The 24,512-nt window shown below is 46.3% G+C and overlaps 1 protein-coding gene and 1 non-coding gene across 2 annotated transcripts; both read right to left on the minus strand.

Moving 5' to 3' along the window:
- Nucleotides 1-255: 255 nt before the first annotated feature.
- shtn2 (shootin 2) lies at nucleotides 256-16,149 on the minus strand. Its single transcript, XM_061252212.1, has 18 exons — nucleotides 16,091-16,149; nucleotides 15,339-15,489; nucleotides 13,162-13,205; nucleotides 12,865-12,925; nucleotides 12,657-12,751; nucleotides 12,124-12,298; nucleotides 11,409-11,506; nucleotides 11,219-11,300; nucleotides 10,531-10,625; nucleotides 7,129-7,275; nucleotides 6,275-6,428; nucleotides 5,082-5,232; nucleotides 4,813-4,874; nucleotides 4,346-4,443; nucleotides 3,027-3,056; nucleotides 2,797-2,844; nucleotides 1,721-1,874; nucleotides 256-913 (listed from the first exon to the last, which is right to left on the minus strand). The coding sequence occupies exons 2-18, from the start codon at nucleotides 15,394-15,396 to the stop codon at nucleotides 771-773; spliced, it is 1,695 nt and encodes a 564-aa protein (XP_061108196.1). The 5' UTR covers nucleotides 15,397-15,489; nucleotides 16,091-16,149; the 3' UTR covers nucleotides 256-770.
- Nucleotides 16,150-21,773: 5,624 nt separating this feature from the next.
- trnas-gcu (transfer RNA serine (anticodon GCU)) lies at nucleotides 21,774-21,855 on the minus strand. Its single transcript has one exon. It is a non-coding gene; the product is annotated as a tRNA-Ser (tRNA).
- Nucleotides 21,856-24,512: the final 2,657 nt, after the last annotated feature.

A 24,512-nucleotide genomic window follows, 5' to 3' on the forward strand; every position in this document is an offset into this window, starting at 1 on the left:
CATTCTGGCAATCGAGGATCTAATTGGTTGGACGCACAGCGCTCGGGGATTTGATTGGTCCGGCACTCTGGGCGGTGAACAAATGAGGAAGCAAGCAGCTGCAGCGGAAAAGAGGCTGAGGTTCAGACGTTAATTATCATTTGTTCAACGAGCTTTCAAATTACACCCCTTCTTGTGACAGAGAAGAAAAGTTGTTTCGGCGGGAGAAACTCAAAGGAAGGAAGTGCTCCTGGAAGATTAATCCTAGACGGGGGGACGGTGAGGTCAGAATTGAGCAGAGGGGCAAACACACAGTAGAGCATTGCTTCTGAGGGACCCACACCTGCTTCACACACAGGTGCGGTTAGCAGCCCTCATGTGGGGCTACTGCTGCCCCCGGTCCCACAGGCCTCTAGGAGGGAGGGAGGGAGGGAGGGACAGGGAACAGCCGACAGCAGGCCTCTCTTTGGCTGTTACTGTTACACTGGAGCTGTACTGCAGCAGGTATAATTACCCTTCCGCTCACAAAATCCATACATTTAGTAATGCCTTTATTGGTCATTCTATGGAGAGTTTTCTAATTAATTAACTGAATTTCAATTAATTTTCTGAATTTAGTGAGCAGGCAGTTACGAGATTTCACACTAAAGTGTAAGTTTTGTAATTTGATTGTTTTATACAGTCTCCGACACAACCATCACTTCCTCCATATCGTTTCCTGTTTAGTCTTGTCAACCCCCCTATCAACAACTCCCCTCTCCCTCTCCCTCTCTCTCCCTCTCTTCCCCTCCTCACTGGTCCCCCCAGGGGAAGAACTCAGAGGAGATGACGCGGGAGTTCCTCTGCTCTCGGTTCTGCTTCAGCCTCCGCAGAACGGGGGCGCCGCCCTCCCCTGCCCAGGGCACAGTGCTGTTAGCGGGGCTCACCGATGGGCCTGGGGAGGAACAGGAAGACACACAGAGGTGTGTGCGCAGGGTGGGTGAGGTCACTGTGACACAAGGAAGACACACAGAGGTGTGTGCGCAGGGTGGGTGAGGTCACTGTGACACATAGAATATATACGGTCCAGGCCGTGCCACACAGGACATTTGCTTCAAGTCATGTCCAAGAAACAGATCACTGTTTCATCAACCGCTTTCATTGGTCAACGACGATCTGATTAATAACTGAAACCAGTGGAACAATTGGCTCTCCAAAAAACCAGACTTTTGGTTGCCTGTCCAGAGGTGTTATATGGAGGGTGGCTGATTTAAATCCCCTTTTTTGACAACCCTAGTGTTGTCAAAAATGACCAGCCACTACAGCAGAGAAAAAAACCAAAAAAACTTGTTTCTTCATGCAAAATAGATTTGGGGGTTTAAAATTCAATTAAGCTGCTTTAGTGAAGGCAAGCCATTAGCCTATTGACCCTTAGGACAATACAAAAGGTTAGGACTACACACGAGGGTTAAACTTGAGTGAAAAACTAGGTGAGCCTAACTTCTGGCAAGTCAGTGACGTTATCTGACATCTATCAGACATTTGCAAGTTGGCTAAATATTAGCACGCATTCCAATTTAACAGCTGGTCATATGTACAAATAAGAATCCAGGCAGGATCTGGACCTGCGACCTCAGAGGTACAAATTTTCAAACACCTAATAATGGCTTACTCCATTATAGTACCCATAGTACTGCCCTGTTCTGGTCTGCTAAGCCAGCTTTAAGGAAACAGCAGCACGTGGAAGAGTATGGAACTGTACCTGGGAAGGTTTTGGGTTGAGTCAGACCCCCCTGCTCATCCCCCATGGCTCTCCTCCTCCTCTGCAGGACGGCCTGCAGCTCCACCTCCCCAACGTGACGGCTGATCCTCTTTCGAGACATCCCCCTCCTGAGGCCCGTTCGCTTCACAGACTCCTGAGAACGACCAATCAGATCATCCGCATTGTGCAGTTTTTTTTAAGACAAGCTGAAGTCAAGATCAGCACGAGCCTCCTGCGATATTGTTATGATCCTGATTCCTGTCTGTTAGTTTATTTGGTATTTTTGTAATATGTAGTATTTTTCATATTCACGTCCTTCATGGTTTTCTGGTCACACAAATCAGGCACTATGGTAGACAGAGCTACACGTAGATCATGTTCAGTGTCCAACCTGTTTCTTTGCTTGGACTTGAGCTGGACCAGAGTGGAGAATCCACTTTCACAGAGATAAGTAGTGCTGAAGGGCAGTAAGATTTTAATTGCACGGATGGCCAAGGAGGAATACTGCTCTCCTGTGCCAGCAATTCACCGCACACCACACATTGGGGTTTCTGGACGCCTTTGTCCTCAACATAGCTAAATCCATATTTCAAATACTCGGGGTCGTATTTTGGTTTCGCCAGGACAGCTCGCTAACGTTTTACCGCTCAAATGATTGATACATGTCACAAAACATTCTATTTCCATGGCAACAACAGGCATGGGCCTGACATCAGAATAAAGGTTTTGGGTCAACTAGTAGGCCTAGGTAGCCTGTCTCTGTGGCTCTGGGGTCAACGTTAAGCGTTTGCATGAAAAGAATGCGTTTTTTTTTTTTGTTTTTTTTTGACACCATCTCTCCGCGACCCACCCACACACACACACACACACACACACACACACACACACACACATACCCACCAGTTAATAAACACTGCTCTAAGACATGTTTGTATGCTTATGAAAAGCTGACTAAATTGAGAAAAAAGTGACTTTTGATTTAAACTTGTCATTAAACATTTAGGCTTTCACATGTTTTGTGTCTGAAAGAGAAAGTACTGTGGAATTGACCTGGCGGCTTTGGATGCTTTGCTTACCAGCATTCCTTGCAATTCAAATACTGCAGACTTCCTTTTCTCAGAATCCTGAGTGCAAAAAATACACATGAAGGACATTAAACATTAAACATTAAAACATAAGCATTGAGCATTACTACGTCTCATAAAATAACGTGTAGTCGTGTTAGGAATGGTAAAAGGCACTATTCTCCACATAACTATTTAAAGAAACATAGTGGAAAAACCCCCCCCCCATAAAATATGCTCACCCCCCAGGCACTGTGATCCTCTGGCCCTACCTGCAAGAAGAGGGAAAGGTTAATGGCTATCTTCCACAGGCAGTTTCAAAAGGGATCTCCAAGCTGCTCTAATGTCTTCTCTAATAGTAATACACAACACAGCATGCTATATACAGCCCTTTTTCTGAAAAAAGACCGGGGTTACCTCGGGTTAAAAAGGTTATGCCTATAGCCCGGAAACATTTGTCAGCGGTTGAAAAGAAAACTGCCGTCCTGCCTTCGCTGACGTTCTGGCAGAACTGGAGCCGTGATTCTCAGATGAGAGCGATATGAATGACACCACCCGACAAAAACACCTCACTGCCCTTCGTATCTGAATTTGTAAAATGTTTTATGCTCCCTGGCGTAGCATACAGACTAGATGTTTTCAACAACACATCCGTAGTAATACCTTAAGGTAATATCCAGCCCATGCACATCAACTGATATACAGTACGTGGGCTGGTTGAACCAGGACCGCAAACTCTGTTGGTCTCCCCTTTTGTTTTTATTTTGTTATGTTTCATTCTTAATTCTAATAGCGGAAACCTGCAAAGGAAAACAACGCGCCCAGTCTGGTATGGTTTGATTTGGCACCCGAACACACACTTTAGTTCATTAAGCAATAACTCAGGGAGACGAGGAGCTAAAAACGCTGGCTTCCACTGAGATGAAAATCAGGAGAATCTGTGTCAGGACAGCCTGCAGTGCTAAACAGGGTCAGGCTAGAAATGGCACAATGTTTTAAGATCATTCCCAGGGAACATCTGTGCGGTGAAAAGTCAGTGAAATGCTGTCTAAGTGTCCTGGATGACAAAAACATGTTCCAACAAAAATATTTAAAAAAAAAAGATTTACATATTAAAATATAAAAATATTTTATATAATATAGAACATTCTGCGGCTTTTGGAGATCAAGACCAGAGACCATGTGACCTACAATGACATACTGAGTCTTAGGATGATGTACAATATGCTGAAGAATGAAGTGGAGACGGATATAACAGTGAAGTGGAGAGTGAAGCAGCTTAGGGCGGCCTGTAGTGTAGTGGTTAAGGTACATGACTGGGACCCGCAAGGTCGGTGGTTCGATCCCTGGTTGTAGCCACAATAAGATCCGCACAGCCGTTGGGCCCTTGAGCAAAAGGCCCTTAACCCTGCATTGCCCCAGGGGAGGATCGTCTCCTGCTTAGTCTAATCAACTGTACGTTGCTCTGGATAAGAGCGTCTGACAAATGCCAGGAATGTGATGTGATGTAATGTAATGAAGCTGAGAGAGTGAAGCTGAGAGAGAAAGCCACAGTCTGCACCTGCTGTGGTCTCTGGGTGGGCCTCAGCACGATGCCCTTCTTGATGCGCTCCATCATTTCGTCCACTGCTCTGGCCTTCATGTCAGAAGGCGGTTGCCCTGGGAGATGTGAGCAAACAGAGACCCCTGCAATCAGCCCTGCTGCCGGGGGCAGGCATACCCAGCACACACTGGGGGTATGTGCCACTGTAAACGCTGGTACACAAAGGTCTATGTTTTTATGTTTCTGAAAAACATTTAAAAAGCCACAAGCAATCACAAATGCAGGCACACACACACACACACACACACACACATACAGTCCTAACTATACAACTTGCCTATTCCTATACCCCTCCACCTTCCTCAGAGTGTTTGATAGCATTGGAATAAAAACATTATTATTACGTAAACCAGCGCATACTATGCATAAGCAGTATATGACTCTCTCTGGGGTGCTGGAGTGCCGGTATTGTGCACTGTCTGTACCGTTGGTGGTGCTTGTGCTGTCGGCCGCACACTTCTTTCTTTTTCTCAGAGCCTCCAGTGGGCTAAATAAAGAGAAAAGAATGAAAACCAAACATCTTCTCCCAACCAACACAAATAAATACACTTATTCAATTCAAGCAATTCAGTGTACGGCATTATTTACAGTTTTCCCACAACAACTTCGCCGTGGATATATTGAGAGTTTTCCCTATGGCTATTAACGGCAATGAACAAGAATGTTTTTGTGTGGCCGTGCTCTACGATCTTACTCGACCGCAGCTGAAGGTGGAGGAGGTGGTGGAGGTGGAGGAGGCGGAGGAGGGGGGGGTGCAGTGGGGACTGAGCCTTCTTCCTGCGATTGGTCCATTCGAGAGGGCGGGCTCTCCTCCATTTCTTTCAGCCTGTCCTGCAGCTGTTTCACTGCGGGGGTGAGAGGAGAAGGCTGATTGGCTGGGAGCTGTAGTGTCTCACTTGCACATGACCAGGCACAGGCAGTGGGGCCAGGGGAGTGAGGCTGTGGTGCTCTCAGTGCTCAGTGCTCAGTGCCCTCTGTGCTCTCAGTGCTCAGTGCTCAGTGCTCAGTGCTCTCAGTGCTCTCAGTGCTCTCAGTGCTCTCAGTGCTCAGTGCTCTCTTTAGTGCTCTCAGTGCTCTCAGTGCTCTCAGTGCTCAGTGCTCTCAGTGCTCTCAGTGCTCTCAGTGCTCTCAGTGCTCTCTTTAGTGCTCACAGTGATCAGTGCTCTCAGTGCTCTCTCTCAGTGCTCTCTGTGCTCTCAGTGCTCTCAGTGCTCAGTGCTCAGTGCTCAGTGCTCTCTGTGCTCTCAGTGCTCAGTGCTCTCAGTGCCCTCAGTGCTCAGTGCTCTCTGTGCTCTCAGTGCTCTCTGTGCTCTCTGTGCTCAGTGCTCTCAGTGCCCTCAGTGCTCAGTGCTCTCTGTGCTCTCAGTGCTCTCTGTGCTCTCTGTGCTCAGTGCTCTCAGTGCTCTCAGTGCTCAGTGCTCTCAGTGCTCTCTCTCAGTGCTCTCTGTGCTCTCAGTGCTCAGTGCTCAGTGCTCAGTGCTCTCTGTGCTCTCAGTGCTCTCTGTGCTCTCTGTGCTCAGTGCTCTCAGTGCCCTCAGTGCTCAGTGCTCTCAGTGCTCAGTGCTCTCAGTGCTCTCAGTGCTCTCTCTCAGTGCTCTCAGTGCTCAGTGCTCTCAGTGCTCAGTGTTCTCAGTGCTCAGTGCTCTCAGTGCTCTCTCTCTCAGTGCTCTCAGTGCTCTCAGTGCTCAGTGCTCTCAGTGCTCTCAGTGCTCTCAGTGCTCTCTCTCAGTGCTCTCTCTCAGTGCTCAGTGCTCAGTGCTCTCAGTGCTCTCAGTGCTCAGTGCTCTCAGTGCTCTCAGTGCTCAGTGCTCAGTGCCCTCAGTGCTCTCAGTGCTCAGTGCTCTCAGTGCGCTGGGGAGCACGAGGCCCAATGAGCACGAGCCGTACCCTCCTCCTGCAGGTCGGTGACGGCGCGCTGTGATTGGCTCAGCTGCGTCTCCGTCGCCTCCCTCCGCTCCTCGCTCCTCTCCAGCTGGGCTCTGACGGCCTCCAGCTCCGACAGCGTGTTGGTCTCCTCCATGGCGGCCTGCGTCTGCTGCACCTGAACGTACACACACACACACACACACACTGAAACCAGAGCCACACACACACACACATACACACACACACACAGAAACCAGAGCCACACACACACATACACACACACACACACACACACACTGAAACCAGAGCCACACACACACATACACACACACACACACACACACACACTGAAACCAGAGCCACACACACACACACACACACACTGAAACCAGAGCCACACACACACACACACACACACACACACACACACTGAAACCAGAGCCACACACACACACACACACACACTGAAACCAGAGCCACACACACACACACACACACACACACTGAAACCAGAGCCACACACACACACACACCCACACACACACACATACACACTGAAACCAGAGCCACACACACACACACACACACTGAAACCAGAGCCACACACACACACACACACACACACACACACACTGAAACCAGAGCCACACACACACACACACACACACACACTGAAACCAGAGCCACACACACACACACACACACACACACACAGAAACCAGAGCCACACACACTGAAGCCAGAGCCACACACACAGACACACACACACACACACACACTGAAACCAGAGCCACACACACACACATACCCACACACACACACACACACTGTAACCAGAGCCCCACATACACACACACACACACACACACACAGACCTGGTTCTGATGCTGAAGGCGTATGTCCTCCAGGGCAGTGCTGATATTGGCCACCTGCTCCAGGGCCTGCTGGAGCTGGGGTGCAGTGTCTGAGTTCTGCATCAGGATCACACTCTGCCTCTGGGCCTCTCTCTGCTTCAACAGCATCTGCAGGACAGCCAGTCAGCCATCACTAAACCTGTCCCAGCCTCAAAACCTCTGCCTGATAGCCAGTCAGCCCATCACTAAATCTGTCCCAGCCTCAAAACCCCTGCCTGATAGCCAGTCAGCCATCACTAAATCTGTCCCACCACCCAAATCACTGCAAAACTGCTAGTCAACCCATCACTAAACCTGTCCCAGCCTCAAAACCTCTGCCTGATAGCCAGTCAGCCCATCACTAAATCTGTCCCAGCCTCAAAACCCCTGCCTGATAGCCAGTCAGCCATCACTAAATCTGTCCCACCACCCAAATCACTGCAAAACTGCTAGTCAACCCATCACTAAACCTGTCCCAGCACCAAAACCTCTGCCTGACAGCCAGTCAGCCCATCACTAAACCTGTCCCAGCCTCAAAACCCCTGCCTGATAGCCAGTCAGCCCATCACTAAATCTGTCCCACCACCCAAATCACTGCAAAACTGCTAGTCAACCCATCACTAAACCTGTCCCAGCACCAAAACCTCTGCCTGACAGCCAGTCAGCCCATCACTAAACCTGTCCCAGCCTCAAAACCTCTGCCTGACAGCCAGTCAGCCCATCACTAAACCTGTCCCAGCCTCAAAACCCCTGCCTGACAGCCAGTCAGCCCATCACTAAACCTGTCCCAGCCTCAAAACCCCTGCCTGATAGCCAGTCAGCCCATCACTAAACCTGTCCCAGCCTCAAAATCTCTGCCTGATAGCCAGTCAGCCCATCACTAAACCTGTCCCAGCCTCAAAATCTCTGCCTGATAGCCAGTCAGTCCATCACTAAATCTGTCCCAGCCTCAAAATCACTGCAAGACAGCCAGTGAGCCTATCATTAAATCTGTCCCAGCTCCAAAACTGCCAATCAGTCCCAGTCAATGTCAGTCAGGCCAGTGCGGGTAAACGTCTGTGCCTGATGAAAGCTCGGATAGATTATAAGTATCTGGGCGGACTGTGTGACATGGTGTTTAAAAGGAAGGACAGACAAGGCGTGTGCATTATTTGGCAGCTTACTCGAGTTAGCCAAACAAAACAGCGCTTAGTCCTAAGCCATTAGAGAATTATTTGGGTTCAACAGTCAATCAATGCCTTGTCTTCAGAGAAAGTGATATCTCAGAGGAATTATCACAGGTAAAGAATGTCGATGACCTGCTGGGTTGTTCCTTGTTCGTGCGAGAGCATTGCGTGGTTCAGATACACTAGCGGTCCAGAGCCACAAAAGATTACATTTGAGAGAATTTAATCTCACATGGCTTTCAGTACCTTTTCTCAAATCTTACTCAGGTGAGGAGAAACAACAGGACACATCAAGGATAACGCAATCTGAAACATGCCAGAAGGGACTGCAGTTGACCATAACATTCCATATTTCTAACCCCTCTCTCAGTGTTTACTTAAAATAGCGCCAATATTTGTGCACTCAACTGCTCCCCCCAACACAAACAGCAATTTAGCCACGCAAGGCCGCAATTAGTCTGAGGAAAATGTTTGACATTCAAAAGGCAGCTTGATCTGAAAATACATCCTCTTTTTTTTCTTTTTTTTTCTTTTTATGTGGCTTAAAAACCTTCATTATGCCACGAATGCAAAGAAGCAATGAAAGAAAGTGTTTTCAAAACAGGACAAATAGACAGAGGGGAGTAAATAAGAAAGGCGCTCCTCAATCAGGAGCACTTCCCTGTGAATTGAGAGCAAGAGGCCAAACCGAGGGAGCCACAGGGGTCCTCCTCCCTCACAAAGCCCCTTTAGGACCGGCCATTGTACGGCCGTCCACACAGTGCCTGCATCCAGCACCCTTAAAGATAGCCATCACAGGGCAGACAGAGTGTCAATGGTGGCAAGTGCTGAAGGCCCCGATTCGCCGTTGTGGTGGCAGCCAATTAACACAAGCGGCTGAAAGGGAGCCTGCCTTTGTGTCAAGTCACCCGGTAATAATTATTTTCTTAAAAAATGTTAGTTACGGCGGCAGCTGTCAAAGCCGCGTTGCCTGTTTTTTCCTCTTTCTTTCTTCGCGCCACAAAGGCACAAACGCTGGCCCCTCCGAGCCTTTCTTTCCATGCGTGTGTGTGTGTTTGTTTGTCGGAATTGCTCCCCTGCGCCTCCCGCCTGAATAACGAGGCCCGACCGCCCACCCTGCCGAATGTTTCACGCCCCTGAATGAGGAAGTACCCCTCGCCCTGACACCACCCCCCCCCCCCCGCACGTCCGCCTTTCACGGCCAATCAGGGGCCGCCGTCCATCCCAGCTTTTTCCAGGGGCCATGGGTGAGTTACGCCAATTAGCGAGAAGTGTGAACGGGTTTTCCTTTCACCAGCCAGGGGAAATGGGGAACGGTGAACGAGTGGAGAAAGAGCGGGGGGGGGGGGTTTTGGCCGTAGCGCTGTGGACGGGGGGGGACGGGGGGGGGGGTGGGGGCGGCGTGTGGACCGGGGCAGAGACACGGCTCTCACCTCTCAGTATTACTGTGCAACGGAAGCGCTCACTTCCTCACTCTTTGAGGATATAAAAGCTCTATTGATTTGGCTGTGGGGGGGGGGGGGGGGGGGGGGGGCGGTGAGAGAGGTCCGTGTGTGAGAGACACGGCCTGCTCCATCTCCACGCCCGAGGCAGCTGGCTACCGAACCACAGTCCTTGGGTTTGAGAAGTCCACAAGCGCATAAAAAAACCCCATTGATGATGTTCATCACACACATATAGAGACATTACATTACATTAGAGGCATTCAGCAGATGCTCTTATCCAGAGCGACGTACAACGAAGTGCAGATCGAACACAGGGACAAGTGTGAAGAGGACCCTAGGGGACAGTACGGTTTGGAGTCCTAGCGTGACCACACAGATACAATCGGAACCCTGGAAGAATACATCAACTCACTAGCATACCACGGTTGGCAGCTAGAATACCCCGATTACAATACAATATCTAATACAATACAATACAACAATACCTATATATAACTATATATGCATGCGGCGGCCTGTAGCGTCGTGGTTAAGGTAAATGACTGGGACCCGCAAGGTTGGTGGTTCGAATCCCGGTGTAGCCACAATAAGATCCGCACAAACCCTGCATTGCTCCAGGGGAGGATTGTCTCCTGCTTAGTCTAGTCAACTGTACGTCGCTCTGGATAAGAGCGTCTGCCAAATGGCAATAATGTAATGTAATGTAATGTAATGTATACAGAGAAGTGCCGTTATAACACACACAAACACACACACACACACACACACCGTACCTGGTGGGCGAAGGACTCAGCGTGCTGGCGAAGGCCCTTCTCGAGCACAAGTCTCTGGGTCATGTCAGTGAACTCCTGAGTGGCACGCTGGGACACTGCCGACACAAACCATGCAGCACTGGAGTCACATCCACAGTCATCCATGACTCTGCACTGCTGAAGTCCAGTTATCAATAACTACCAATAACCACTGACTTATCGTGGACAATATTGGGGGCAGGGACTTGGAGGTGGTGGGAAGGCAACGCGGAGACGGAAACATTCATTACAAACTAGCGTTCAAATTTCAATCAATTATTCAGACAAGACATTCATACTGTCTGGTTGGGACCAACAACCGGAACCTGTACAAATCATCGTTTGAAAACTGGACATTCCGGGCCAAAACTGGGCATCAGTGCGTGCCAGTGGCTGATTGGTTCACTGCCCCAAAGAGCACAGAGAAGTCAGAGGAGCATTGTTAGTTTTGGTTGCCATCGAGCGAACGGGAGACATTCAGACCACCCCGAGACAAGAAAAGACCTTGGGATGAGACCTTTAGAAAATTAAGATGGTGGAAAAAAGGCCTCTTCCACGTGCCTTCCAATGATTTACCGAAACAAACGACACTTGTCCCTTCTAGCAGGGACCTCACTGTCACACAGTGGGTTGCATAGAAGGGCTGTTTGAACTTGTGAACCTGTCTCACCTCTTTTCACTTTCTTCATCGTTCGGCTCTGCTTATTGAACTTCCGTAGCAAGGCCTCGTTCTCTGCCTTCTCCGCGGCTAGCTGAACGGAGAGAGAGGGACAGACACACACACACACACACACACACAAGCACACATGACTTTGTGATCCTGTGGTTACAGACTACAGTCCTTGTTTTGAAGGCATTACCTGCTCTTTGAGCTCAGCCTGCTCTCTCTTCATTGCCTCCAGCTGTTCAGACAGCTGCATCTTCTCACCAAGAAGCTGGTCCAGAGAACTCTGCAAGTCTGAGACAAAGTCTTGCTTCAAGTTCTGTTGTTACCAGTGTCACATTCAACATGACTTCTGTGGTCTCTGTTACCACCCACCATGGTCCCATAACATGCCACACTCAGTGAGCACTTTATTAGGTCAAACTGTACACCAGCTTGTTAATGCAAATATCTAACCAGCCAATCATGTGGCAGCAACTGAATGCATAAAAGCATGCAGACGTGGTCAAGAGGTTGGTGCCAGACATGGTGGCTTAATTATCTCATAAACTGCTGATCACACAACAGTCTCTAGAGTTTGCAAAGAATAATGTGAAAAACAAAAAAGATCCAGTGAGCAGCAGTTCTGCTGGCAAAAAATGTGGAGAGAGGAGAGAGCATCTCTGAACACACAACCGGTCAAACCTCTGAGTGGATAGGCTACAGCAGCAGAAGATATCTAATAAAATAAATATAATATTTATTATAAATATTTATTATAATAAATATAATAATACTATTTATTAAATATTAAATATCTAATAAAGTGCACATTGAGTGTATGTCCACCAACATAAACAGATACTAAAGCTACCCATGAAATACTATTTGTAATGCTCCTTGGGTTTCTGGTGCTGCCAGGGCAAACTTACCTCTTAGCTGGGACTGCCACTGCAGAACAGATACCACACTGCTGTCAGAGTCCTCTTCCAGCCCAAGGTCGTTCTCAAGGTCAAACTTCAGAGCGTCCCGGTTTTCAGGCGCCTCCGGGATCAACGGCAGCAGGGCCTGGCTTCTTCGCTTCAGGACTTTGTTCTCCTTCGTCATCTGGGCAGAGACAGAGTGTCAGATTGCTTGGGGATGAGTACACAGGGGCGGCCTGTAGCGTAGTGGCTAAGGTACATGACTGGCACCCGCAAGGTCGCTGGTTTCGATCCCCGGTGTAGCCGCAATAAGAGCCGCACAGCCGCTGGGCCCTTGAGCAAGGCCCTTAACCCTGCATTGCTCCGGGGGAGGATTGTTTCCTGCTTAGTCTAATGCAACTGTACGTCGCTCTGGATAAGAGCGTCTGTCAAAAATGCCATTGATGTAATGTGATGTAATGTGATGTAATGTGATGTAATGGGGGAGAGGGGGGTAGTCTGATGACTACGTTTCCCATCAAGCACTGCAGCGAGCCACAGACCTTCACTGCGAACGCCTCAGCGCTTTCCCGACACGAGCGCTCGATCTGGAACTGTATGTCCAGCGCATCCATTTCCTTCAGGAGCTGGGCAGACACTGAACAGAACAGAACACGCACACGCGTGTGTAAGGTCTGGGCCACGGTACGAGGGGGGGGTTCACAATTCGTCGGAAAGCACCGGAACGATAAGCGTCACAGTTTTTTTTACCCTGCTCGATCTCCAACAGCTTTTTGGTGGCCTCGTTCCTCTGCTTCTCCAGCACTTGACACTGCAGGGTAGGGGAATACGCAGAGACACGGTGAGTGATTCCGTAGGACAGGTCACATACGACAGATCAGAATGGTGAACGAGACAGGGTAGAGTGCACCCAAGAAAACGAGCAAAAATGGCACTTTTCATGTGGCTCTCCACACACGCTATAAGAATTTGAAACAGTATATATATATATATATATATGTACTATATTATATAATTTAGTAGATTTATTCATTTAAAGTCTAAGACCTCAATGTCCTCTTCATCTTCAGAGGTGCTTTCTTCATCAGAACCTGCAAAACACAAACGAATATTTCACGTTCTTAAAACTCCGCCCCCCCCCCCCCCCGTTTTCCCCAACTTGAAAGAGGAAATGGCGTTTGTCGGTGTCCTCCGTCATTTCGGGAGGCTCTGCGCCCGCTCAGGTGTGGGCGGGGAGCTGAAGCTTCCTCTCTGCAGACCGCAGGGCCGAACGTCGTGTGAGGAATGTGCAGAGTCATCGGACAGCGGGGAGGCTACTCTCGTCCGCTGAACCCCCGCCTCCGTATGTGATGATGACGGTGAATTACACATCACCCTGTGGGCGGCAGGGCAGCGCCCTCATGCCGCCAGGGCATGATTGTAAACCACGACGCTGACAACTAATGTTTCAGCTATTACACACTGCTCTGTAGCACTCTCCGCCGAATGTGTCAGGGAAACATTCATTTTCAATCGGCAAAGAAACAGAGCATTTACTACACTCACTAAACATTTTATTAGGGACTCCTGTGCATGTGTTCATTGTCTAATCAGCCGATCGTGTGGCAGCAGTGCAATGCATAATATCACGCAGATACGGGCCAGGAGCTTCAGTTAATGTTCGCATCGACCATCGGAATGGGGAAAAGAATTGTGATTTCAGTGACTTCGAGCACAGCGTGATAGTTGGCGCAAGAGGGGCTGGTTTGAGTTTTTCTGCAACTGCTGATCTCCTGGGAGTTTTGCACACAACAGTCTCTAGAGTTTACTCAGAATGGTGCGAATAACAAAACACGCCCAGTGAGCAGCAGTTCTGCAGACAGCAAACGCCGTGTTAATGAGAGACGTCAGAGGAGAATGGCGCGACTGGCCAACGCTGACAGGAAGGTGACAGTAACGCAGATAACCACACATTACAGCAGTGGGTATGCAGAAGAGTATCTCCGAACACGCAGAGCGTCAAACCTCTGAGTGGGCAGGCTACAGCAGCAGAAGACTTAATAAGTCTAAAAAATAAGTTGAATAAGTGCCTAATAAAGTGCTCACTGAGTATACATATACAAAATAGAAAATCAGACTAATCCACAGGCCCTACCCAGAACCTTTGCGCAATCCATATTGATGCACAGCATACAGTACAATCCCACTATTTATACACCCTGCAGTAAAATCCAGCTAAGCCACCTTGACCAGCTTCACAACTGAGCTGGTCAATCTGGTCTTAAGTTGGTCTAGCTGGGTCTGAGCTGGTATCTTTCAGCAGTACATGTCACATGCGAGTTGCCACAGGTGTCATTTCTGGGTTTTATGCATGTGAGTGTTTTTGCGTGTGTCTGTGTTTTGTATGTGCGTGCGTGTGCACCTGAAAGAAGAACTGAGCTTCCTTCTTGGATTAGATATGGGAAGCGAAATTGGCGGTAGTTTCTGTGCGGAGAGGCTCTGCGGGCCTGATCGTTTCTCACCACTGACGACCCGTTGCATCTGTACGAGTGTCTGAATGAGCACGGCCGGACAAAACACAGGACTTGCAATTGTGCCATACTGTAGGTCCCAGGAAACCGGGCATCTAGCCAGAAAGATTCAGGTTGATTCCATTGTTGGGGATCTGTTGTACTCCTGAAAAAGGTCATTGCTCTGAACTGCTTTAAACAATCAGCAGGAGCTGAATATGCAAATATGCACCTGTAAAATTACCTCTGCAAAGAAATAGATTTATTGCAGTTTATTATTGCACCGCATTATTCTGGGGATGTATATTTTAATGTCTCGTCACCCAGTGGTCCAGCACAGGAGCCACCGATCTATCTACAAGCCCAGAACACTGGCTGTGACTACTGAATCATACGGAATAATAAATGAAGTAAAATAACTTATATTCTTTGCATTAGTTGACAAAAAAGTGGGTTTGCATGAGGAGAAAAATATTCTGAGAATTCATTGAAATTAGATAAATATCTCGACATTACAATTTCCGGCTCGTATCTAAACCACAAAGCGCCCTTAACTTCAAGAAACTTCTGATTTATTCCTTCCTTCCTTCCCCTCAAACTTTTATGTAACTGTTTTGCTTATTTCAGCAGCTGCTAAATTTAACTTCCCTGCGTTAATATGCACAGTGGTTTTACATCACATTTACATCTACGGGGTCACCAGAACGTGTCACCCCAAAATGCTGCCGTTCTTACCTGAAGACCACACACTCAAGCTGGCACAGAGGGTCTGAAGTGGCGGGTCTGAGGACATTCTGACGCGGGCTGTCTGTTCTTCTGTTCTGGACGTGATTCGCACGCTCTCACTTTTCTCGAGTGAGTCTGTTCAAGCAAGCTGAAAATGTGTCTTAGTGCACAGAAAGGGGAAGTGAGACACGCTGTAGTCGAGGCCGGGTTTGGTCTCATCTCGCAGGGCGCTGTCCCTGAGACGGCTTTCGCCGTCATTTCTCCTCAAACGCACAGCGCGCGGCGGGATGGGATCTGTACCGCTGTCACTCAATTTCAGGTTTGATTGTCTGCATTTGACCTAAACCCTTGTTGATTTTTGATATGTCCTTTCTTATGTCGAAGACTTGAGGGGATGAGTTAATAATTGAATGCATTCACTGGGAAGGCTGACCACCTCCCATGGTCCCCCTGCCTGCCCCTCTCACACAAGCTTGTGCATGACGGGTCTGCAATGTGAGAGCGCTTCATTTCAAACTTTCTTTAATTGTAACAGTGAGATCAGTTCATATTTAACCCGAAAGGATGGACATTCCTCTCTTTCCCTTGCCCAGAAAGAAATTCTGTTCTCAGTGAATTGATTGGGGTCAGGTTTGGTGACTGTAAAATGTCAATCCAGATTTCCAAGCCTTGTAATGGAAATGGCCCTCAGCGAAGAAACAAAACCTAAGCGTTCCTCGCCCTTGTTAGTTGTTAGATGCCTTACTGACTAATGCACTCACCTTCTCTGGAGATGTGCCCCCCTGATCCACGTTTTCTGCCATGAGCATCACTCCTTGGCATCTTGGGAATTACAATGATCTACACTGTCTCTGGACCAGGCCTCTTGATCAGGCCTTGGGAGGAACAACAAAACCGGAAATGGTTGGTTTCCTGCTGCCAAAATCACGCCCATAAGTACACTACTAAAAAAAAAATAGATTACATCGAGCAGGGTAGAGAATGTCAGTTATATGTGTTGCACTTGCAGCATTTATATGTGATGCACTTTGGGTTTTGCACTTTTTTTCTGGTGCTGTTAAGTGTAGTAAGTGCTCTTAATACAGCAGGGCGTTACCTCTGCTGTCATGCCATCGATAGAGGAACAGAAGGCCGGCTGCAGGTGTCTCTGGCATCAGCAGTGTGAGCGCGGTTAGACGGCCATTTCATGTGATGCCGTAGTGATGATATGCCATAGTGACGATGGCACTGAGAACGTCTACAGGGGTGGGGGTGGGAAACGAGTTCCCTTTTGGAGCGTATTTTTCGGATGAGGGGAGCATTTCAAATGGTGTACAGCCGAGCCCAATGCTCCGGGGGCTACAGTAATAATGTGAAATTGGGTGAATGATTTCATTAATTAAAGCAGTAATAGAGGAGGAGGAAGAAGAAGAAAGAAGTTTGGTTCTTGGCAGGGATATCAGCCCTTTATTCCCAAGCAAGTTATTTTCCTAGGGAATTGTCAAACGACATCCCAGGAGTGACCTGGCTGGCAATACTAATAGGACATAGGGCACGATTTACTCTCTGCTGGAGTATCCAGAACCCACGAGCACATCCAGAACCCACCAGCACATCCAGAACCCATGAGCACATCCAGAACCCACGAGCACATCCAGAACCCATGACTGCACTTTCAATTTCGTTCACAAAACCAATAACATGCCCAATGATTGGTCACAATATTTGTTTTGGGCCAATTATTTGTGGCGTTATTAGTTTTGTGTACTACAAGGTGTGGCATATGCTAAAGGTCTCCGTATATCAGCCCAACAGTAAAAATAAAAGTAAAAGTAAAAGTAATCATAATAAGAATGAATTTGAGGTAGAGAGGGAAATGTGCTCGGAGGTGGAATGAGAAATGAAATCTGCGCTTCCGTAAATGAACCCCAGTTACATTTTGGAAGCCTTTTTCTCATAGATATGAATCAAAGCAAATGCAGTGACCACTGATAGACACCAATTTACTGCAGTTTCAGACATGCTTCCTATGAATAAGTCAAAGTAAAGCAAAGTAAAGTTCAGGCAATAATTCATAACTTTTTGCGGGCGTTGATTGGAGGCAGTAGGTTATCGGTTGTTCCAGGTGAACAGATGAGTAATAATTTCAGGCAGGCAAACAAGCAGCATTCAAGGCCAGGACAATATTCAATGCAAAGATATTCAAGCAGACTGCTACAAAAATGAAGCAAAGCAAAAAGTATATTCTAGTGCTGAAATACTGAAGGCCTAAAACCAGTATTGAAAAGGACAGCCAACTTCCTTTCTTAGAACCTTTCACCTTCTTTAACTTTTGGCCAACTTTAAATTCAGACACTGCTCCAGCATTTTAACAAGATATTTGACAAATGCAGTGAGCAAAAACGCTACGCGTCTAAAAGGATGTGTTGCTGTCAAAACCCGCTAATGAACACTGAAATACGGAAATGTCCAGTAGTGATAATTCAAATATAAGGTGGTTTCCAGGGGGATGAAATTGATTCTACACTAGAATGATACAAACTTTATGTATAGTTCATCACAAACAATTGTACTGTGTTTAAACCAGCAAGTAGACATGAAAGCAAAAGTACACAAGTAATTGCTGCACAAATTCAAGGTGTACGGATCCCAAAACCGGGCGTACAAGGAGGATCGGATTTAAAACCGAGCCTGAAGCACACGGTAGATTACCAGTCCATCGCCACGGTCACTGCGCTACTTTGTCACGCACAAGCAAACCCCCCCCGTCCAGGGAAAGAGTAAAAAGAAAAGTCCAGGCTTGGGAATGCAAATAAGCAGTCAGGGAGTTCAGAGCACCGGGATATGCACGCCTCTTTTGAAAGATATTACGGACCCACATTTCTAAATGTGAGAATTTCAGAAGCAAGAGATACTGCAAGAGAGCAGTATGTAGGTAAGCATACTGACATATCGACCATATCGACAACCACCAATCAAGAGTGTGAGTGTGAGTGTGAGTGTGTGTATGAATGGATGAATGAGAAGCATCAATTGTACAGCGCTTTGGATAAAGGCGCTATATAACCAACCAACCAACCATTTACCATTTACCAAATGGCGCCGCGCTAATGCAGGGCGCTAACACGGGGCCTCAGACGGACGCGGGCCTTGAGACGTCCGTGAAGCTTCAGATGCCCACAGGGCTTGAGACGTCCGTGAAGCTTCAGATGCCCACAGGGCTTGAGACGTCCGTGAAGCTTCAGATGCCCACAGGGCTTGAGACGTCCGTGAAGCTTCAGATGCCCACAGGGCTTGAGACGTCCCTGAAGCTTCAGATGCCCACAGGGCTTGAGACGTCCGTGAAGCTTCAGATGCCCACAGGGCTTGAGACGTCCGTGAAGCTTCAGATGCCCACAGGGCTTGAGACGTCCGTGAAGCTTCAGATGCCCACAGGGCTTGAGACGCCCGTGAAGCTTCTGATGCCCACAGGGCTTGAGACGTCCGTGAAGCTTCAGATGGCTGTGGGCCTTCAGGAGAGCACAGACCCAGACCTGCCTCCGGCGAAATGGCTGACTGGGTCTGGGGAGGCACTGGGGACAGGATCTGGGGCAGCCCGGGAGTTCAGAGTGGTGCTGGATACTGGATCTGGAGCCAGAACACTGGGCCTGGTGTGCTGCTGGGATCTGGGTCTTGGGTGAAGCAGGAGACTGGGACAAAACCGAAAGTTGGACATGGCGTGGTTCTGGGAGCTGGGTCCGGAACAAAGCAGGGACTGGGCCCGGGTTGGAACAGGAAGATGGACCTGGCGTGGTTCTGGGAGCTGGGTCTGGAACAAAATAGGAGATTGGACCCGGGACAGAACCGGAAGTTGGACTTGCCATGGTTCTGGGAGCTGAGGTGAAACACGAGACCGGACAGGAAGCTGGACCTGGACCAGCGCTGAGAGCTGGGTCCGCCGACTGCAGCCAGTCCAGCCGAGACCCAATTTGGGCGAGTGAAGCAATAAACCCCTCCAGTGTCTAGGGGAGATCCCCGAAAGTTGAAAATTGACCCTGAATGTGCTGGGAAAGTCGATTCCAAAACAGGTCACTGGGGGCCTTGCAGCCGAAATCAGAGGCGTGCGTCAACGGTCGAAATATATCAGTAGAGTGTGATATGGAACCGTTCCCTTGACGAAGGTGAAAGAGAGGCTGATTGGTGGAGAGTGCCCCAGTTAACGGCTCTGCTCATGGCAGCAGTGGAAGGAATGACAGAGTCCAACTAGCAGCCCTCGAGTTCGCTGGTTCCAAAAATGGCTTGTTCGTTCTGTGAGGAACCGGGCAGAGAGAACCAAGAGCTGACTCAGGGATTATGTGAAGAAGGCAATGAAGTAGAGTACATTTCCGGTACACTGCTAAGTGCTATGCTAGTGAATTTCATCATAGACGGACAACACTGACAACTTCATATGAGCAAATGAAGCATTACATCGCTCTGCAACCACACAATTACAGGGCTCTGTATCATCAGCAAATGATTGACGTGGATTTTTCTGTCTAACCAAGAGGGACAATGTGAAGAAGGCAGGCTTTAATGACAAATCCAAAACTTAATCCAAAAACAGGCAATTGGTTGTAATCCAGGCAGACAGGTACATGCGGGGCAGGCAGAGCTTAATCGTAAGACAGGGACAGTTCAAAAATCAAGGAGACAGACCAAACCAGTGACAGTACAAATACAAAATACAAAACTCAGAGTCCAAAACCAGAAAATCAAAAAACAGAGCCGAACCAGAAAGAAAATAACAGGGGCACAGGCACGGGGAAGAGGAAGCCAGAACCGGGGTAGGGAACAGAATCACAAAAAGGAATACGAGGGCAGAATTCGGAAACCAGAAGAGACAAACCAGCAAGGTGAAACCGAAAAGGACAGGTTTAAATACACTACTAACAAGCACAAAATGAGGAACAGGTAAAATGAATGGCAAGAGACTGGAAGGAAGTACATATATGGAGTGGCATGCGGAGACACTAAACGGAGCACAGGCAAAACGAACGAATGATAGTGAATGAAACAGAAAACAGACTACAGTGGTCACTGAGGGTCATGAGGCAAAAACACTGAGTACAGTCCATTACTTTCGATATTGTAGGCTAGTTACCAGTGCACGGTCAGACCAAACGAATCAACAGAGATGATGTTATCTATCCTCAAATCTGGACCTCAAATCCAAATCTGGCCCTGGTTTTCTTTTCTCCCAGGTAATTAGCTGAACAATTAGTACTACCCATTGGCCAAACTGTGTGCACACCTGACTGGGTGGGAAACTAGCAGTCCTCTGACCTCGAGGGACGTGATTTGATGGTCCCTGTACCAAACGTTCGAGCGTGTGGGTTTTTCCACAATTGCGTTAACAGGTTGCTATCGATATTCCACCGATTACACGAATGTATCCTATTTGTAGTCAAGTTCATAAGTTAAAGTCATGCCAGTTGAGTCGGATTTTTAAATCGCACCAGTCGGGAAGACTCGACGATCTAAAAACGCAAAAAAGCTCTTTTTACTAATTGAAATGTCATCGCATTTAGCATATAGCTATGTATTTAAACAATGAAACACATCATTTGAACGCAGATTTCAATGCTACGTAGTTTGCTTATATTTAGCTTTCGCCGGTCTATTGAATAGGGAGCAGGAAACCTGAACCCTCCCTCTCCCCTATTCATACCCGCGAGCAAGCACATGTCCGTCGTTCGCATTGCTATTCTGGTAATTTCGCAATGCTTGCACCTTGGCTATCATTGTCTACGTATCCGTTCATTTATAACTGCTTTGTAAAATATCATAGATCGTAATTGAAATGTGATTCCTTAGGTTTGGGATTCAATTGTGTGGCCGAGTACTGGCCTAGCACGCAGGGTTCATTGTAATGCTAACACGCACAACCTTTATTACAGGCCTTTCGCTAATACAAGATCTTATTTGCTCTCTAACCTGTATTAAGTGGGTCTATTAAAACGGCCATATCGGCTGCAGATATTTTGCATTTGGTTTCATCCCATTCGTACAAAATTATTGTTGGCGATATTATCCGCATTATTTTTCAATTTGTACCCCGAAGATTTAAAAAAAACTTTTTGGAACTTTGTGGACTCCATAACATACTTTCCTCAATTTTGAAGCGGGCACTGGCAGAGCTCCGCCTCCGTCTTCTTAAGGAGTATGATCCTTTTTTGGCATGCGATTAACCGGGCGTTTATAACAGAGCGGGTACACTCAGATTCAATTACACCCACATTTAATCCGAGATGACTCAATGCTAGATTCACTAATCGAGTCGTAAATCGCGTTTATGAAATGGAGTACGGCCAAATTGAATTCATAAATCCACAGGAGATGCATTACATTACCCTTGAACGTATATGATGTAGGACCAAGACGCAAGTCTACAGGACAAGTGTTGAACAAATCCAATAAGGTTTATAGACCCTAAAATAGCACCGTCGACGAGGATGGGATTCGAACCCACGCGTGCAGAGCACAATGGATTAGCAGTCCATCGCCTTAACCACTCGGCCACCTCGTCGTATGTGCCCACCTGGTGCCGTTCAGGGGAAATGTATATAGAACATCAAGGGTTGGGAATGCTAAACAAGCGCTCAAATAGATCAGAGCGAGGGTGTATTTACTGATGAGTCTCGAAGTGACATTTTCCGAAGCAAGAAATGGCAGTATGTATGTGCAATGTACGTCTCGAAACTTTATCTACAACCATGATGGAGAATCAGTGCAAGTTTGAGGTTGTATAACAACGTCTGTTATGGACAACACAGATAAGTGTTGGAGGTTTATATACCCCCAAAATACCACTGACGACAAAGGTGAGATTAGAACCCGCGCGTGCAGAGCGCAATCGATTAGGAGTCCATTGCCTCACCTGGGCAGCAGGCGGCTCTGGGTCTGTTCTGTTGATTATGTCAGCCGGTCCGGTACATATCCGGTCTGGAGTCACCTGCTATCTGGGTAACCACTCGGTTAAGCATGGAAATGTCCAGGAGCGCTGACGAGGAGGATTTGATTTGAACCTGACCTCATCTCGCCCACACGGAGCGAACGCGTGCAAACCTTTTTGAGTGAGGTACCCTTTTTTGTCGTTAGCCACTGGCTCCAGGATTTGATTAGCTACTACGATACTTTGTTATTAGCAATGATACTTTTGGATGAAAGTTTTGCATTTTGAAGACTGGTTATTATTATTATTATTATTATTATTATTATTATTATTATTATTATTATTATTATTATTATTTTAAAACGTATTGATTACCACGCAGTTACCGGGCAGCCTACTAAAGCTTCGCGCACCCAGTCGTGTGGAATACTGAATAGTTTCCACTGTATATCAAAGCGAGGATGGGCGGATTTTGAGTGACAAACATAAACATTTAGAGAAAATAATTTGCTTCGGAGTTAACACCTTTGATTACAGATATGACTAACATGTTTTTAAATCACGGTGCTGACGCTTACCCAATTAATATTTATTTGACCGGTTTGTTGCGTTAGCTATAAATATTATGGTTACGTTAAAAAGACAGGCCTATACACCGAGCAGGCCTACTGTAGCAGTCCCGTTAGAGGAAAAAAGTAACCGACATGCTGCGTCTTCATTTCCAATCTGAGTATTGACATTTGGCAAAATGCAGCCCAGAATATGCTATTAGAGACCATACAGACAAAATGTATTCATACAGGCCTACACCTGTCATGTTTATATCTTTACAATAAAATAACAATAATAATAATAATAATAATAATAATAATAATAATAATAATATATATATATATATATATATATATATATATATATATATATATATATATATATATAAAAAATTGGCCTAATAATGATTAAAACCACATTTACAATAGGCCTATATGAATCGGCTACAATTATTTGCATAGAATAATAGTAACAACAGCAGCAAAAAGTTCCAAAGAGCTACAAATGTGAGTATGCGTCATTATTAATTAGGCCTACAGGAATCAAGAGGCTGAGATTGATCAAGAGACTGAGACTACATCGAACTGTAGTTTTTATTCTACGGGCACACAAAGAAATCTCAATAAGGCCGTGAACATGTTTAAATAAAAAGTTGAGCTTGTTCCGAACAGCTAAATAAGCTGAGAAACACAATAAAAAAAGAAATTTTTAATAAATATATTTTTCATAAAATGGTTTGTTTATGTGATCTTTAACGCCAATAGCCAGAGCAAGAACACAAACACCGTAGAAACAACAATCAGAGTTGTTTAAGTTTTAGTTACCATATTGATATGCAACGACCGTCAATGGTCAGTGTTTTGTCATTCTAAATAATAATAATAATAATAATACTAATAATAATAATAATAATAATAATAATAATAATAATTTACTAATGATAAAAAATAAATAAAATAAAATAAGAATAACAATAAGAGTAATAATAAGAATTATAATAACCACAATAAAGCCACGCATCTCCCGCAGGAGAAAAAGAGAATATTAATGTCAATAATTTTTTCATCGACTAAGCATTGAAATTGTCTCTGCTTTGAATCTAAATCAAGTCATAATCAGAATTGGTGGCAAGAAAAATTAGAAAAATAAAACGAAACTTACTCAGTAACTACTGTGTTCATTCTAATGAAGCCTATATGCCTATGCACCCTACCGACTACAAAGTAAAAATATATAAATAAATAAAACTGTGTGTGGCTAGGCAACACCAAATGTCGTTTAAATAATCTCCGCGGGTTTTTATTTTGTAATAAATATCTTGATTCATAAAGAGATGAATTAGATTTTTTTTTCTATCATTCGGTTATCTAAGTATTGATTTTATAAATGTTATGTCTGATATGTGCTTATATTGTTTACTTTTCTTTGTTCTGAAGAAGATATTGCTGTATTCTGACAATAGATACTCAATACAAAATAAAAAGTAGACACGGGTACGAGCACTCGGTTACTATTGGGTTTAAAGATAACCTCTGGACACAAATTCATTGCGCACTAAATTCAGTTTGCTTCTGAAAACCGAGCATAATGTCAAAAAAAATGAAATAAATACTATGTGAAACGAGCTGCTTAATCCTTTTTTACAGTTTGAATAACATGCCCCATTTCACTGAATTTCTAAACTAAATTAGAATAATCCTCAGGGCCGGAATGAAAAATAAATGTCATCCGTTTAGTTT

This window comes from Conger conger, chromosome 8 (genome assembly GCF_963514075.1).
Source record: "Conger conger chromosome 8, fConCon1.1, whole genome shotgun sequence".
Classification (NCBI taxonomy): domain Eukaryota; kingdom Metazoa; phylum Chordata; class Actinopteri; order Anguilliformes; family Congridae; genus Conger; species Conger conger.

Bases quoted from the DNA above. Each gene is read 5' to 3' on its own strand.
- shtn2 (XM_061252212.1), bottom strand. From the start codon at position 15,396: ATGTCCTCAGACCCGCCACTTCAGACCCTCTGTGCCAGCTTGAGTGTG. The intron at 6,429-7,128 runs GTCTGTGTGTGT...GTGTACGTTCAG, and splicing joins GCCTTCAGCATCAGAACCAG to GTGCAGCAGACGCAGGCCGC. The intron at 4,875-5,081 runs GTAAGATCGTAG...CTCTTTATTTAG, and splicing joins CCACCTTCAGCTGCGGTCGA to CCCACTGGAGGCTCTGAGAA.